Below are 17,926 nucleotides of genomic sequence, written 5' to 3' on the forward strand. Positions count from 1 at the left end.
ATAGCATGTCCCTATGCGCTATAGGTTTTCAGATCTCTAACTAATACTACAGAGAATAAATTGACCTATAATTGTATTTGTATAGAGAAACTAAAATGTTTTGAGAGCTTCATGGAAATCTTCTATCAGGGACTCAACCTATGCAGAGAATGACAATTTCAAAGGGGGAGTGTACTCTGCATGGTCTCTCATTGACTGTGTGTTATACAGTAAATACATAGCTTAAAATAAACTAAATACTAAACTAAAGAAACTAAAATGTTTTGAGAGGAAAAGTAATTGGTTTGCAACTTGGTAACATAATTATTGCGGTATCAATGTATATTGAGTAGTTAATTAGCATGTTATCATTCAAGTGGGTCTATATTACCAGACTACACTAGCATTATGGCTCAGGAAACTGGCCAGGTTTTAGTAGTTGAGGACTTGAGATGGCGCTATTGGTTTGTATCTGCTTTAATCAGCAAACTAGTACTTGAAAGCAAAGTTTGGTTTACATTATGAAGGCAACATAATCAACTGGAAAGATTAATATTCTAACCACAAAGTACATTGTCAATGGCAATATGAATTATTTTGGAAAACAGGAATTTTGTTCATTGGCAACATAATTGCATTACAAATGTTTATTCTGTATTTATCTACAAACAGATTTACTGTATTTAAATTTCAATCACTTGACCTTTGCTTTAAATTAACCACTCATTTTCTCCTTTTTACATTGTTGTTCATTTAGTCCTATTTGTTGTTTCTGTATTTTGATTTCAAACATATTAGTAAAAATCAATTTATTATTTCTATCAATTGCATTTGGCATTTTATCAATGTTAATTCAACTTCTGATTTATCTCTTACCATTGTCTATCTCTGTTGAATTTTTTGCTTGTAAACTGAACATTTCCGGCCTGCGAGCTGCCTGTTTGATATTTTTCATTAAACCAAGTGATTGAGATTTATTTCAATTCAGTATAGAGTGGTTGCAAAAACTTTACACGGGCAGTTTTTCAAGTTTTGGTTGAAGGAAGGAATGTCTACCTGTGTAATTTCCTTATCCATGACCACCACCTCCCCTGCATTGCCCCTGTCCTCCGCTGCTTGTCGGCCTTGCCTGAGCTCTCCCAGACGTGTCTTGTTCATCTTGGTCTGCTGCTTACAGATCTTCACTATCTCAGTTAGGAAAGCTAAAAAAAAAAGAAAAAAAAAAAATAATAATAAAAGCTGGATTTATCAAGCCCTTTTTGATACAAAGGATACAAAGCACTGCTATTATTACCCTGGCTTTAGCTCGAGCAACCATCATCGGCGCTCAGTGCATGCAAGGAATTACTCCTGCCGGGTACCCATTCACCTCACCTGGGTCGAGTGCAGCACAGTATGGATAAATTTCTTGCTGAAGGAAAATATGCCATGGCTATGATTTGAACCCACAACCCTCTGTTTCAAAGGCGAAAGTCAGAACCACTAGACCACAACGCACCCACATAAAAACAAACATAAAAAAGTGTAATTTTCTAAAATAGTAAATATATCCCAAAAGATATCATTAAAGGGGAAGTTCACCCTGACAAAAACTTTATTGTATAAATAGCAGAAAAAATAATAAAAAATATTGCAGAAGGTTTGAGAAAAATTCATCAAATAATTAAAAAGTTATTAGAATTTCAATTATTTGATTTGTGACGTCATATGCGAGCAGCATTCCTACATAGCAAATGGTAAAAAATCAATGAAATGTCATTTTCTCAGAAAATTGATAATGGTTTTCGCTGTACCTTTAGTATATCAATAGACAAATCATTTCACACCCGATCATGAATTTTATTCATCAGGAACCATGCAAAATTTGAAATTCATGCATTTTATGTCACATAACACATGGGGCAGCTGCTCGTTTATGACGTCACAAATGCAAAACTTTGAACTCTAATAACTTTCTTACTCTTTAACGGATTTTCCTCAAACCTTCTCTGAAATTTTTTACTATTTTTTCTGCTTTTTTTGAAACAAAGTTTTCTTCAAGGTGAACTTCCCCTTTAAGTGAAGGATATCATTAAGTGAAGGAAAGGTAAGGAAAATAGGGAAAGATACTTTACAAAAAAAAGGTTATTTTATTGAATTGCCAAAACACATTCTGTCACTTGTGTATCAAAGGAAAGCTCTGAGAAAGCTTGATTTGTTAGTCATAAGTAGCAACATTAGCGTGCCTAGAAAGTGTTATCTACAGGGATTGGGAACTTAAGTATGATATTCGCCTCTGACAAAAAAATCATGAAAAATAGCAAAGGATTGCTCAGTCGCCGCCGAAGTCCGAGGCGCCCCGTCGGCGTTACAAGCTCTTGCATAGTATTTTTATCATTTTGACTTAAACAAGCAGTAAAATCAGCTTGAGAATGTTCTTGGGCAAAGGATTTCACGTAAAAAAGAATAAAAAAATAAATACAAAAATAAAATGAAAAAAAAATCAGAATTCTGATTTAAATCGGGAGAATATCATGCCTGGGAACTGTTTCCAGATAACATTCTCCAAAATTCACAAAGATGGTTTCAAAACACTTACTATTGCAGACTTTATGTACATGTTCATAATGTTGAAGACGTGTGACATTTGCCTATCCATAGTAAAAGGAGAATGAAACCTTTGGAACAATCAGGCTTGTGTCGAAACAGAAAAATCAAAGAATAAGGACAAAGAAAGTTTGAGAAAAATCGGACAACTAATGAGAAAGTTATGAGCATTTGAATATTGCAATCATTAATGCTATGGAGATCCTCACATTGGCAATGCGACAAGGATGTGTGATGTCACATGTAAACAACTTTACTTTTGATGGACTATAAAATACCCCCAAAATGTCTCTTTTTGCTTTGTCTTATGGTGATACAAACTCTTTATCCATGATGTATTCTTTAAAAATCTGTATTACATGCCCTCCTACAGAAAGAACACATGATCTACTGATAGATGTGATAAAAGAGGAAATTTAAGTGAAATATATACTACAGTAATGGGGAGAGTTGCTCACAGGTGACATCACACATCTTTGTCACATTGCCAATTTGAGGATCTCCATAGCATTAGTGATCGCAATATTCAAATGCTCATAACTTTCTCATTGTTTGTCTGATTTTGTTCAAACTTTCGTTGATCTGTTTCTTTGATTTTTCAGTTTTCACACAAGCTATCTTGTTCCAAAGATTTCATTCTCCTTTAAACCACAATGTTAGACTGAGTTCAAGTTAAACAGTTTAGAATAAAGGCCATCCTCTGTCCGAGTCCTTACTTTTAGCTCCTAAAGCACTGAACCTCTCCCCCTTGGAGACCCAAACCGGTCCGTAGATTGGTGTGGTGCTACTCTGAAGGCAAGTATCTAGTCTGGGTACTGCAAAGTAATGGAGGGAAAAATACATAACAGGTTAGACATAAGGCTAACTCATCTTCTGAAAAGGCAATCAATGATTCGTGATGAGCCGCATTTCATGATCTCCTAAATATGCTGGAAACCCCTAGATTTCAAGAAAACAAAGTTCCTGACTTGTCTATCATGATATACCTAAAAAGAAACACTCCCTTGATGATTATTCAAACTCATTTTCACTTCACACATTATCTGTGTTGTTTTGGTAAATTATTTACAGGAGAAAACACCGACATGTCAAATTTTGCACTTTTGGCTTTTTGAACATTCTCTGATCTGAGACATTCTTATCAAATTCCCAGTTTTTGTGTGACTGAAAAAAGCAAAATAATTTTTCCTGATTTCCCTGATTGGCTGAAAACTCGGATAAGGCTTACCAATTCTAAATAGTAAAAGACAGAACAAAACAAAACAAAATCTGAATTAGAAACGTTATATCAAATGAAAGCAGTTCAAAATTGATCTTGGGAAGTTAATAGAGATTAGATATTTTATGTTTCAGCAGGACTGTTCATGCTCACACTTAGAGGATTCATGCTCTAAACACTAACATCAGCACTGACACCTCAGCCAACAACTAACACTACACTTGAAAACAACACCAATGATATACTTACAATCACTAAGATCCTCTAATTTCTGTCCATCCCATGTATATATAAATCTGGCAGGACTGTTGAGGTTTAACTTTGATGTACATGAGTCCAAAAACTAGAAACAAATAATAAAAAAAAATAGAAACAAAAAATAGAGTGCATTACAGAAAGTCTAAAACTGTTCAATTCTGAAAACAAACTGTAGAATTTTGAAAATTCGAAAATCAACGAAAACTGAAGACAGGTCAGAAAAGCTGTATTTTAGAATTTTGGTGTATCATCTGAAAGCAGTCTCCTAGACCATGGACAGGAAGTCGCGACAGCTCATAATTCTCATGTGAATTTTCAAAAGCAAAATGGGTTTGAAATGATATATTTTGGATTCCTGGCGGCTTAGGGTGAGATGTGTACACTGTCTAATTGGAGAACCCCACCCCCCCAAAAAAAAATGGTGTCGAAGGACACTATTGTATTGTACTGAAAAAAAAAACAATTGTACAACTTAATTTCCTTTAGGTATAGAGAAAAATTACTCTTTCAAAGCTGATTTTCTAATGTCTATTTTCTGCATACCACATAACTAAATTGGTTAAGGGTGTTGGGTCATATATTGGTTTGAAGATAAATGTTACACCAACCTGGTTAAACTGTTCTAGATTAGCCACCACCTCCTGAGACTCCGCTGCATCACCGTTGATGAACACCATCACACGACGCATCCCAGATGATAACATGTTTCTGCAAATTAAAATGTTGGAATTAGCCCGTATTCTGAAGTCAGGTTTAATTTAGACCATGGTCTAATTCTGTGCTAAAATTATGGAAAGCCAAAAAATGTCAACATTTTCCTTACTTTGTATGTTTCTAATGTCTACTGTGCTCTTTCCTAAATCGCGAATGGCGAAGAAAGCAATCTCTTTATCCTTCAGAAATAGTTAAGAATTGTTTTTAAAAAAAATGAGCTGATACACCCTGAACAATGAAATTATACTGCTATAAATTTATGCCACTAATGGCTTTCCATAGTTAAGCCACAACTTAAAACCAGACTTTAAATTAAACCCAACTTCAGAATACGGCCGGGCCATTCAATTCAGATACATGTAGGTGTCAGCTTGCTTGGGGAGTGCAGGCACGGACCTGGGATTTTGTTTAATCCACCCCCTTGAAAGTGGACGCTCATATGACTTTAAAGCCAATTTAAAAAAAAATAATTTCTCATGAATAGGGTTGCATTTCGGGCTTTTCAAACGTCTGCTTTCAAATCCGAACCAATATGATTTGCCACTTTACTTAATATGTAATGTGCATAACTATATGTGAGAATGGTAGTCGAGGTTTCTCCTTTCAGTCTTTGCCACTGAAAATAATAAACATACATAGCTTGACACATACCAGCTGTGAAAGTGAACTCTCATATCTTTTGAAGCACAAAGTTTCTCACGAATAGGGTTGCATTTCAGGCTTTTCAAACGTCTGCTTTCAAATCCAAACCAAAATGATTTGCCTCTTTGTTGAATATGTAATGTGTATATTAACTACAATTCATTTGTTTTTGTAATACGGTTGCCACTAAAAATAATAAACATACATAGCTTGCCATACACCAGCTGTTTCTTATAAAATTGTTCATTAAGATAAAGAGTTTTTTTTTATGACAAACACTGGGAGCATTTCATGAAAAAATATAACCAGTGATTTTCCCGGTTAACTGTTATAAGCTACTAAAATCCTTGCATCTGATTGGCTCAGAACAACAAAGGTCAGTGAAAATCATTGACAAGATGCTTCATGGAACATCCCAATTTCTTTTGGGATAGGCAGTATTAACTTACCTCATTCTCTTTGAGAGTGTAGTTTTAGTTTTCTTTTTATTGCTTGGTAGAACAACACCATCCAGTGTCCAGGCAGCATGCATGTTCTTCTTCACAATACCTGACAAAGAAAGAGAATATTATTATGATTATCATTAGTATAACCATTATCATCATTACCACCATCACCATTACCATTACAATTATCATCATCATCATCATCATCATCACCACCACAAACACCACCATAATCATCTTCATCAAATGCATTATCATCTTCTCTTCCTCCTCCTGCTCATCACAATCATAATTACTATCCATTACCTAATCATCACCTTTATCATCATCATCATCATCATCATCATCACCACCACTACCACCACAATCATCATAATCATCATCATCATCATCATCATCATCATCATCACCTTCATCATCATCATCACCATCATCACCATCACCACCACCATCATCATCACCACCACCCCCTCCCCCACCACCATACATGTAATCATCTTTATAAAAAGCATTATCATCATCATCTTTTCTTCCTCCTCCTGCTCATCACGATCATAATCACCACCACCAGCACCACAATCACCATCAATAATAAATGCCATAATCATCATTAATAACATCACCATCACAACAATTGTCATCACCATCCTCCTCTTCAAATTCTTTGATATCTTCACCATCACTATCATCATCAACACCATCATCATCATCACCACCACCAATACATGTACCTACCATGGACAGGCTTGAATGGATTCTTGAACGGCTCCCCTCCTGAGATGTACACCTCACCGTCCCTTGGTATCTCCTCCGCACCCTTCACCTCCGTCCCATCCTCCAGAAAGATCCTCCGAGCTGCGAACTCAAAGTCCAGCTTCAGAGTGCAGTATTCAAGGAACTGTTTTGGGCACAATTAAAAGATAACGAAAAATTTTAAAATTGCCAAAGTGAAACAGTGCAATAACATGTCCTCCATATCCAATATTGTCAAATATCTTAGATAAAATGAAAGTAAATTTCCCAATTCAGTACTCTCCCAGGCAATGATATAAAGTAAGAAAACATGTAAGAAAAAATTAAACAATTGATGTACTGGTTTATGTATCAACTAAAATTTTGTGTTTGAAGTGTTAATGTTCCTTCCGATTAGAGTTTCTAACGAAAACAAAGATTCTGCTATAAGATAAGGTTGAATGTTGTGGTTGTGTGATTTTTATGTACATCATAAACAAATTTTTCTCTTTTTCAGGAAAGGACACCTTCCTAAATTCTTTCCTTTGTCAAAGAACAGCAATGATGTGCATGTACTCTACAGTAGGTACATACATATATCTTATCTATAGCTGAATAAAGGCCCTGATAAAGGTGTTAAAGCATTCAAGGAATAAATCTTGCCTCGTACTCCTCAATCACCTCACCAAGGCTGAGTATAGCACAATGTAGATTTTTATTCATTTATTTTTTATATACAGAGCTAACTGATAATACTTAACCTGGATTTAAAGACTTTCTCATGAAATCAGTGTTTTACTGCAACTACTTTCATTAAGCTTTAAGAACAACTGGTGAACCTTTCTTACACGCGTAACCAAATCGCCAATGAACACACCATTCACCACAAGAAAGGATCACCAGTAGTTCTTAAAGTCGCTCTTAACTTACAAACAGCTTTATGAAACACCCACCTGGACTCATAAAATGTATGAGAAAAAAAAAATTTTATTCAGCAATTTGTAACTTGTTTTTCTGATTGTTTTTCAAAAACACAAGCCTTTCCTATATTTGATAACATTTTATGAATTGTGACTCACAATTTTCATGGTAGGTGCAGTTATCTTGACACACTTCTCTCTGCTTCCGTTCCTATAACACATGGCCCTGATGACGGGAGGCTGTAACCGGTTCAGCATCTTACCCCTGGAATTCTGGGAGTACGTTGACATTGAGGATGCAGCAGACCGTCCACTCCATGGCCTGGATCACCCAACGTATAAAGCAAAACCACAACCAAAACACAGTTACATGTAGGAATGGTTTTATAAGATGGCTAAATAATTTGCAGCTTGCTGATTGGTCAACGAGTAGCACGTGATCATTCCTGAAAAGTGTCTATCCCTGCACGCCCGTGGGACTTTCGCGCACCCAAATTGTCTAACCCACGGTTTAAAAATTTCAAAATTTTTGATATTTGATTTAGATCTATTTCATTATTTCTTTCTCATATAAGGTGCTTAATAATTGCGTTCGAAATTACTTAGCCATCTTATAAAAGGAATAACGCATTTTCCCGTCGTTGTTCAGCGATATGCAGTGCACTCGAGGTTTCTTCTTCGCATGCACACTCCATACTCGCCTCTGGCTCGTGTGGAGTGCGCATGCTCAGAAGAAACATCTCGTGCACTGCATACTCGCTAAACAACTCAGCAGAATGCGTTATTCCTATAATTGTCAATGGCTGTAACGATAACTCTATTCTGCTGGGAATTCATATTGTCTTAAAAACAGTATTCTCATTTCTGTACAGAACACTTTAATATCTGCCAAGAACAGGCCTGGGCCCTGTTGCATAAAAAAGTTATCAGTGTGGTAACTATGCCATCCGATGGTGACTACAACAATGGTGAACAGCCAATCAAAATCAAGGATTCCATGCAAGCTACAATTGGATGACAAGGTTACCATGATATCAACTTTAAAGCAACGGGGTCCCGAATGTACATTTCTGTTTTGTGAAGGTAAAGGAAACTTAGAATGCCATAATTTTCTCATTTTACACATCTTATTTTAGTGAAATCATCAGTGTTATGCTTGTTTGATATTTGTTCTCTATTTATTCAAATTGACTTCATGGGTGGACTTGGTCTTAAAAAAAAAATATTGAATTCCCAACTTAGATACATACACATACCTTGACTTATACACCGGGGCACTAGCCGGCCGGTGTTTACCCTTTGTTTTTTCCTCAACCTCCTCTTCAACCCCATTCTGCTTCGGTGGATCAACCACGAATCTGGCATGGATGCGCTTCCGCTCCCGCTCCGACCGCGAGGAGGTCTGGGCTGCCGAAAACGGGCGTCGACTGGACTGTGGGTGTGGTCTCCCCCTCGTGTCTCCCGCAGCAGTGCCGATGATGTCGGTGTGGGCAAGGCGCTGGAGGTAAGGGGAGGTGTTCTTGGGAGATTTCACCAACCTGTAGAGGGTTTGCAATAAAATGCACATTTTATTGTTTGTACTGGAAGCAATCACACAGATTGCACTGGCAGTAATTTGATACATGTACAGAAGAAGAGTGTGGCTTTTGGGAAAGGTGCCTTAGATGCTCTTATTCGACTCTAAACTATCCTTTCCGAAGGCTCATTCTGGTTCAGGTGATCCATCACTTTCAAAAACTTATTGGATTAAAAATAGGACGAAAGGTGACATTGGATCCACATAACTATAATACCAAACCTGAAAAAGCCAGTGCATGCATGTGTAATGGAATATCTACCTCTTCCTTTGAGAAGCTGATCTCTCTTTCTTCAATCCCTCGAGATATTGAGCCACCAACAAGTCTTCATAGCTGACAGCATCCATCCCTCCGGTGGCAGACTGCCTGGGAGAACCAGGAGAACGCTTACTCACATGCACTGGGGGCATGTGTACTGTACAAGGAAAACAAAATATATGAGATAATAAAAGTGGATGAGTTCTTATGTACATGTATGAAAAAAAAGAAAAATATTCAACAGATCAGCTACAGCTGGGCGTACGAACGTGCCAGCCAATCCGTGGGCACGACCGTATGCTCAGCTGTAGCAATCGAAGAAGAACCTGGGGCCTGTTGCATGAAATGTAAAAAAAAATTTAATCCCTCATACGCATTAGGATTATTTTAGGCATATGAAGGTTCATAGATACGATAGATAAATAAAATCAAGAGAAACAAACCAATTTCACCCTCTAATTAGGGTGTCTGAAGCCACACTGAAAAGTGTCAGCATAAAACAGGCTGATTTAGGGGAAAATATGGCACATTTATTCGGGAAGTTCAGGCTGCTAGAAAAATGTGATCTGAATTGATTATTAACTTGTGTTTGGGATGTATGGAAAGAGAAAATTCAGGGGCTTCTTTTGACAGCAAAGACAAGTTTATATCATATATGATCATTTTAAATAGGGATTTAGAGATAAATTGCAAACCCTTATTTGTGTGTGTGTTGAGATTGCCAGGCATCTCCCCATGCGTTTCTACATGTATGGGAAAACAAAATGTTTTGCACAATTTTTTTTCACTTTGTCGCAATTTTTCTTTGTGATCTGGTTTCCAAACCTTTATAAAAATTATACCATCAAAAAGAACATAAAAAATCATTTTGGACTCTTTATGGACAATTTTTGGCTTTAATGATAAATTTGTAACAGTTCTCGGAAGCTAAAAATTTTGAACGTTGTGTGTCCATTTCTTAACTACACAGTCTATGACAGAAAAATGCTGAAAATTGACGTAATTTCATTCTTCTTTTTTGCAGCCAATAATTGGATCTTTTTTCAAAAATGTTACATTTCTGTCAGTCTGGACTGAAGGTCATTTCTTTTTCAAATTCACAAAGAAAGTGATATTTTCTCGAAATCCTACTCTAATTATGAATTTCCTAGTTAAATCCATACAAGTCTCGCTTATTATGCATATTATATGGCAAGCATTTCAAGGCTCTGTGATGAAATTGTATATAAATGTAAAAATATTTTAAAATATCAATCATCATGGAGTACTCAACAGTTAGTGCTGTAGCTCGGATTGTTTACCGGGCTGAATCCTGCCGAGTTGGCATTGACCGGCTCGGAGCTTTACGGGCCGGGTTTCACTTTGAATCCCTCGAACCCGGAAAATAAACCCGGATTGTTTGATAATATTTGAGGTGTCATTTGTCACCGCAATAAAAGTTGTGAAACTATTTTTAACAAGCAATCCATCCACCTAGTGTGATGGTCGAGGGGACAGGTCAAAAGCCAACCATCCCTACCTTTTTTTCATTTTTTCCCCATCATGATCGGACCTCCTGTCTGAGTTATGGCCTTGTGTGTGAGGGATCGAGATGATATAGCTAGCCGGCTAACGGCGCACATGCACACAGTACCTGCCATGTGATATCGTCTGACTGGTCATGTGATTGGCTGAGAGTAATGGTTTCACTGGGTGAGAATGTCCAATTTGTTTACAAGTAAAGGCCAGTTGGTCCATTAGGCATGGTCATAACTCAAGAAGTTTTCCTTTTGATATTATGACTGTGATGACATGCAGAATATTTCTCTCTTTTTTGGTAAAATAATCTGTCCGGTTTATTGAGATATCTTTTATACCAGTTTTTTCTGCTAACCATAAAAGCCCTCCCTCCCCCCAAAACCCTGTTGTGTTGACATTTTCCACAAAGTCGGTGATCCGAAAATAATAGCTCAGCTGGGAGTGGGTGCAAAACAATTTAATTCCCATTTAAAGGATACATTAAAGAGGGTGGACGAGACGGACGAGAAGAGGAGGGTGTCGTTACCGGGAGAGAGAGAGAGAGAAGGGGGGTATGTGTACAAGAGCAAAAAAACAAAAACAAAAAACGTGAGAGATGACTAAATGGATGATATGGGCGTAAACTAATGCTGTAACCCGCAAGTGAAAACCCGAACCGTACCGTCCCGTATAATCCAATAATTTGTAAGCGGGACCCGCTGACCCGTCGGGTTTTAACCCGCAAGTCAATTTATCTTTGAAAAATGAAAAACATTATTTCTGCAATCCCCACACTATACAGGCTCAAATCAGGAAAATATATGTCTACTACTACCTAGCCTAGAGTGAATTTACTTACAATTTGCAAATTCGCCTTTTATTCCGGAGAGAAAATGTTTTTTGGGTGACTTTGTACCACGAAATGGGTCCGCTCTGATCTCGAAATTGAAAGCATTACGCAATTAAAGCCTCGGATCGGAGCTAGCGAGCCGCAGCTCAGCGCGCTAGCTAGCCCAGGCTGCCCAGCAAGGATCGGCAGACGGCAATGTTTTTCAGTCCAGGTCGGTCGACACTGCGACTCACAACAATCATAATTACAATATTCAATTCTATGGGACCTCGTCTATAAAGTAATCAAAATTGCAATAAATACCTGGATAATGATACAGTCAATTTTTTCTTCTCGTTTATCTCTATATTATTTCCTTCTGTTTTTGTATTTCATTCTATAATATGGCCGCTAAAACTCGATGTTCAGTTTCCCGTCGCCCGCGTTATGAAATTTGGCCCGCGTTTGAAAATCAAATTCTGAAAATAATTTGGATATCTAGATTCAAACCTGATTTAAAACATTAATATAAGCTTTTCAGTAAGACAATTACTTGTATATCTTGTAAATACCTGCAAATCTTTTCTTTCTTTCTTTTTTGTGAATGGAATGACGCTGCATGCTCAACCATACCTCGAGGGATGTTCGTGCAGGCTCCACTCAACAACCGTAGAAGTGGTGGAGCCTGCACGAACATCTCTCGAGGTATGGTTGAGCTACCTCAATAAATCCCAAAGTCTAGTAACCTCGCTTTGGTGAGTTATCATACGGCCTAGTACTCATCCAAAATAACTTATCTTATTTGCTAATTATAACTTAAAAATCATTTGTTTTATTTTTCCAGGGGATGAGTTAAATATCAGACAAAAAAAATCATCAAAGCTCAATCTGTTACAAGGCCGACGGGAGACTCACCCACGTACGCATTGGTGCTTGTGCTGGCTAGTCTGAGCTCTGTCTCTCTGCCAGAGCTCTGGGGGACAATTTGCTCTGTAAAGGCCTCAATGATGGTGATTTTCTGCTTCAAACAGAGTTTATATTTCAAGTGTATTTTTCAAAACTGCCAATGAAGTTTGATGATTTCTTCATTGTCATGTATATTTAAGTTATTAATGAGTTCATTCTCACCAAATTTAGACTCCCCCATAGAGAAATACAATTTTCGTGGAGATCTGCGTTTTCAAAGAACTTCAGGAAAAGTAAGGGTATGTGGGCCTTTATTACATGGCCAAGTACTGGAATTAGATGGAGTAAAAATTAGATATTAAATTCATTTATATCAAGTTCAACTCACAGTCTCACCCACACAAACACACCCACATCCATGATTCTAGGCATGAAAAAAACTTTAAAAATCATACAATATTAAAAAACAAGTAATAACTAATTTAATAAGTGAACAGGTATTCCTCAAAATACAAAAACGTAGCATTTGAAAAGAGCCCCTGAAATATTGCAAAAAAAAAATGAAAATGGAGCCCCCCCCCAAAAAAAAATGATTAATTTTTCCCTGGCTTCAAGTTCCACGGAATAAAGTGCGTTAAAAGGTTACAAAAGGTCAAACTTTCATCTTCTGAAAAATAATGAATAATGAAATCGGTTCCTCATTATGAGCTGGAAAAAATGGGACGGGAAACTCAACATCGAGTTTCATTGGCCCATGCGGTTGCTTTTGACTGCGCTGCATGCACGAGTACGCACTGGCGCTGGCCTTTGAAAGAGAGCAACTCGATGTATTTATCATGTTGAACTGTCTCAGACTCAGTCCTGTTCACTATTCACAAGACAAAAATACGCCGGCATTTTTAAAAGGAAATATCTACGTCTCTAAAAGAATCTGCCACGTAAGAAGCACATGATCTTAACTCAATTTTCACTGTGAATGTTTTTATTATGCGTCGTTTATTCTCCCTTTTTTTCGCATGACGGTCTGCGGGTTTGAGAATGAACTCGGCCCGGCCCGCAACCCGCGATCGGAGGCATACCGGCAGGTTAACCCGTACCGCAACGGGTGCGGGTTACAACATTATATGGGAGTAGGATGATATTGGACCAATTGTCAAAAGTTTAATATGAAATAAAAATGTATTTTGATTCATTTTTTTATTAGAAATATTTTTATTAAAAATATTATTACTGGTAGCTGAAGGCTAGAATAAGACAGATAAAGATAAATCATAGTACACAAAAAATAGTTGGATTAAAATATTCTATTGCTTCAAAGCAAATATGAAGAATGAAATACGCTCAGAAATTAACTCTTTCTGCCACCTCCACCCCTCCGAAAAAAATCTGCCCTATGATAGACAGAAACAATCTCTGTGAGAGCCTGTTTGAAAATTGGGTCACCAGAATGATAACATAATAAACAATGTGGTTTGTAATCTGCCTCTTGATTTCACACACACACACAAAAAAATCATCTCAAAGCACATGTTTCGTAGTAAATCACTAGCGGTGTACAGACTGTGCTGTTGACCGCTGCACTGGTGATGTGAGGAATTGCGATTTGGCCTTATCGTCTCAATCCCTCTCTACATTACTACTGGATGATATAAACAATGAATTAAATATTTTGGGGGTTTGTACCGTCTTTTGAGAACAAGGTCAGAAGGTGATGTCGGTCACAGATAAGAGTCAAGTAGGTCAAAACTTTGTACTTTTGCATGGACATAAATCAATTTTAGCCGGACCGGGTTACCGGGCCTCTCCGGGTCGAGCTATGATTCTGATAAGATTTACGAGCCGGGTTCGGACCGAGTTGAAGGAACCGAGCTACAGCACTAATTTTTCCTCGACTCAAATCAAGCCAAGGGCAAGCGAAGTGGAGCCGTGGCAACGGCAACATTAGGTCAACGTCGGAGTTCAGCGGAACTCACCCCCCTCCCCCCGGTTCATGGAAAAGATATTTTTTTTCAATACCAATATTAGTAATATTTGAACCCATTTATTCCCTCATTCATCCGCGTTCGGGTAGCCAGGCGGCTTCTAGAGACTAAGAGAGTAAATATCATTTACTAAAACGTAGCTTACTCTCAATAAAGCCAGGTATTCCTTCCGTTTCATATGCATGAAGGGCCCCAAAACCTGAAACTGTGTCCGGACGATCAATCTTAGAAATTCATTTGGAAAAAAATACAAGCAAAGTTTCATCAATTTTTAGTACAAAATGTTAGAAAATATTATAGAGAACAAAATAGAAGATGATTGCAACTATTGAATTCATATTTTTTGTGTAATCTAAAGTCAAAAAAGAAGGCTTCAAAATTGTAAAGTGTCCGGACACCCGACCCCCCATCCTATGAGTAGAAATTTTTAACTTTCAAAGCATTATGTCCAAAATAAGCGAACCAAACTTACAGTTTGCGGCGCTGTCAATAGTTGACAAGTTAGTCATATCTTTATCCACAAACCACGGAGTTAGTGCCACTCTTACTAAACCTGTTTCACGAAAGGCTTCCTAACTAAAATACCTTGATATCGATAATATCGGTAAAAAGAGCAGACGATACGTAGCCTTAGTCACAAAATAGCATAATTTTCAAAAAGAAAAATTCTGACAAAATTGCAAATATTGTGATGAATTGGGAATTACATCTTTTAAAAATAATAGCACAGGTAAATTATGCATCATACATACTCAGACCATGAAGACTGGGGCATTCAATTGCTGAAAAATGGAATTATGAATAATTCATTTCATGACTAAAAAATCACATGTGGACGTTGAGATGGGTACCCCTGGGATATTCAATTTTAATAGTTTACAAAAGTAAACCATATAACGGTTTTATTTGTAAAATTATGATAATCATACAATGTTTTACGATTCCAAACATCATTGAAATATTGTTTAACATTTTCTTTTTATAAATCTTTGATACTGATCTTACGATTTGACAAATTCTATGCATAATTTAGAGATTAGAATTTATCCAAATGTCAATAGGGTCTGAAAACGACAAATACAAGTCCAGTTATGGATGGCCTGACGTGGTAGAATTTTTATAGATTAAATTATTTTACTATTTCAAAATGAATGGTTTTGTGGCGTTTTACCAACAGTTTTCATAGTTACTTTGTATTACAATGATCATTGAATGCATTATCACACTTGTTTTGGGATGTAATTTCAACCTCTATGGTTGATTACGTAAGATTATAATTTTTAAATTTCTCGGCACTTTTGCATGTCATAGTCTACCCACGTGATACCACTACATCATTAAGAAAGAAGTTATGACAGGTTCGGAGGTGTCATAAATATTTAGTGAGGTTGTTGTACCCGATCTCGGTAAAGAGGGTTTCATGAAACGGTTAGCGGACAAGTAGCTCACTATCTCCGATTTAGTCAAGAAGTTAGACATAACGGTGTTGAGAAACGGGCCCCTGTAGGGTTAGATCTAGTCTAGACCAAAAGCTTCGGTCTCTGTTATGTTGGTTGTTCAGCTGAACTCCGTTGGCTTCACTCACCAAATACAGAGACCGAAGTTCTAGCGCGATCTTTACAGGGGACTCAATGGCCATATGTTTATGTACTTAAGATTGGATAAAACAGGGAAGTGAAATTGCGCGACAGCTGAGGTAAGTCACTGTTTTTGTCCCTTTTAACTTGATTTTTCTCCATTTTTTGGCTATTAATGCCAAGAGCTAGAGATAATATTAATTTGCATTTTGGTCGCGTTAATTTTCAAAATTTGTATTCATTAAAGACAAAAATTGAAGAGCCCCAACGGGGGGATTTTGCATTGCAAGTTCTCTAATGGTGGGTGCACGATAGCGAGCCGTCTGTGTACGAGCAGAAATTTAAAAAAAAATGTTAAAAAACTCCTCGAAACAGACGGCTGCCAGCTGTCTAGATCTAGTCTAGATAGATCTAAAAAAAGTTTTAGAAAGTAGGCCCTAGACTAGACCAAAAGCTTCGGTCTCTGTTTTGTTGGTTGTTCAGCTGAACTCCGTTGGCTTCACTCACCAAATACAGTACGAGGAGAAATATAAAGAAAAAAATGTTAAAAAACTCCTCGAAACAGACGGCTGCCAGCTGTCTAGCCCTAGACTAGAGAAATCTCGGGGGTGAAGTTTCAGGTTTTGGGGCCCTACGACTACGTGCAGAATGGGTTTCTGGGAAGGAATAGAATACTTGGCTTCATTGAGAGCTACATTAGTAAATGATTTGTACTCTCTAGAAGCCGCCTGGCTACGTTCGGGGTCTCGACTCGACAACCACTTAATAAGTTAAAGTAAATTTCAGCTCGGCATCCGCACGCCGTAGATCTACCTCCGCTCTCCGGAGCTCCGCCTTGTCTACCCGGCATGTCCGCGGTGCGATGCTGAGCTGCTGAGTGCCTGATTATTCAAAACAACCCAGTCTGCATAAGAAAAAAATGCATCTGCAACTTGTATAAAATTAAAGCTCCTTTTCACGAACTCAGTCTCCCTCACATAGCGTCTTGTCTCTCAAAAAAGTGAAAATTCAAATTACACTTACTGCTTAACTCTATATATTTTTTCAAACGAATATTCTCATAACAAAGACGAATAACGAGGATGATTTCAAAGGATCGCGAGGTATTCCGCTGTGGATTGTCATGGTGACGTCAGGTAAGAAGACGGCTCCTGATCGATCTTGCGCATTTTCGACTGTAGAGGGCAGCAGATACCAAACGAAAAGGTAAGTATTCTCGTGTTAAAATTGCTTAAAAATTATGTTCTAACTTTATGTATGTCTATTTGTTGATTGAGTCTTCTGTTGTCAGGTATGCCTCATGTTTTTTTTCATTTTGAAACTGCACTTATCTTCTGTTATTTAAGGTGGAATAAACCACATTCATATCGCTAGTTATCAAAGATAGTACTTCGGTCCCACACACTTCTATCGGTGTGTGTTTAGATCTAAGTCTGGGGCGGGATCGCGGGACAAGGCACGGGAACGGCCAAGGCACTTCTATGACTGTCAGTATGAGCATTGTGACTTGAATTGTGAGAGGGTGAGTAAGACTAGAGTAGATAAAGTGTGTGTGGTCAAGAAAAGTAACAACCACAAAAATCCATCAGCCTATCTATCTTGATCTAAGACTAAATCTTGAATCTAGAACTTAGAAGTTGAGACTTTTTTTGAGACATCAGACTGAGGCTGAGCTCGTTGAGACTTGACTTGAGTAATTAATGCGCCAGGATTCCGGTAGGTATTTCATTCGCGCGAGCGCGAGTGATCATGTGGATAGTGTGTTGGCTCAGTTGGTAAAGCGTCCGTCTCACAACCGGGAGGT

At 37.6% G+C, this 17,926-nt stretch overlaps 2 protein-coding genes across 3 annotated transcripts in view; one reads left to right on the top strand and one right to left on the bottom strand.

Moving 5' to 3' along the window:
* Positions 1-17,247, bottom strand: part of LOC121421143 (doublecortin domain-containing protein 1-like) — a 53,583-nt gene extending 36,336 nt beyond the window's left edge. The window contains exons 1-10 of the mRNA XM_041615798.1: positions 17,146-17,247; positions 9,335-9,488; positions 8,753-9,034; positions 7,656-7,818; positions 6,580-6,742; positions 5,848-5,947; positions 4,651-4,750; positions 4,034-4,127; positions 3,282-3,380; positions 1,036-1,181 (exon numbers count right to left, since the gene is read on the bottom strand). Coding sequence (XP_041471732.1) covers positions 1,036-1,181; positions 3,282-3,380; positions 4,034-4,127; positions 4,651-4,750; positions 5,848-5,947; positions 6,580-6,742; positions 7,656-7,818; positions 8,753-9,034; positions 9,335-9,483 — 1,296 coding nt within the window. The 5' untranslated portion in view covers positions 9,484-9,488; positions 17,146-17,247. The remainder of the gene's footprint in view (positions 1-1,035; positions 1,182-3,281; positions 3,381-4,033; positions 4,128-4,650; positions 4,751-5,847; positions 5,948-6,579; positions 6,743-7,655; positions 7,819-8,752; positions 9,035-9,334; positions 9,489-17,145) is intronic.
* Positions 17,248-17,253: 6 nt separating this feature from the next.
* LOC121421144 (myotubularin-related protein 9-like) overlaps positions 17,254-17,926 on the top strand; it is a 60,574-nt gene continuing 59,901 nt past the window's right edge. The window contains exon 1 of one of the 2 annotated variants that reach the window (XM_041615802.1): positions 17,254-17,328. The gene's annotated coding sequence lies outside the window, so the exon portion shown is untranslated. Of the gene's footprint in view, positions 17,329-17,387; positions 17,645-17,926 lie in introns of those variants that run through there. The other variant, XM_041615803.1, reaches the window with a different exon arrangement.

The sequence above is a fragment of the Lytechinus variegatus genome, chromosome 9 (genome assembly GCF_018143015.1).
Source record: "Lytechinus variegatus isolate NC3 chromosome 9, Lvar_3.0, whole genome shotgun sequence".
NCBI lineage: Eukaryota > Metazoa > Echinodermata > Echinoidea > Temnopleuroida > Toxopneustidae > Lytechinus > Lytechinus variegatus.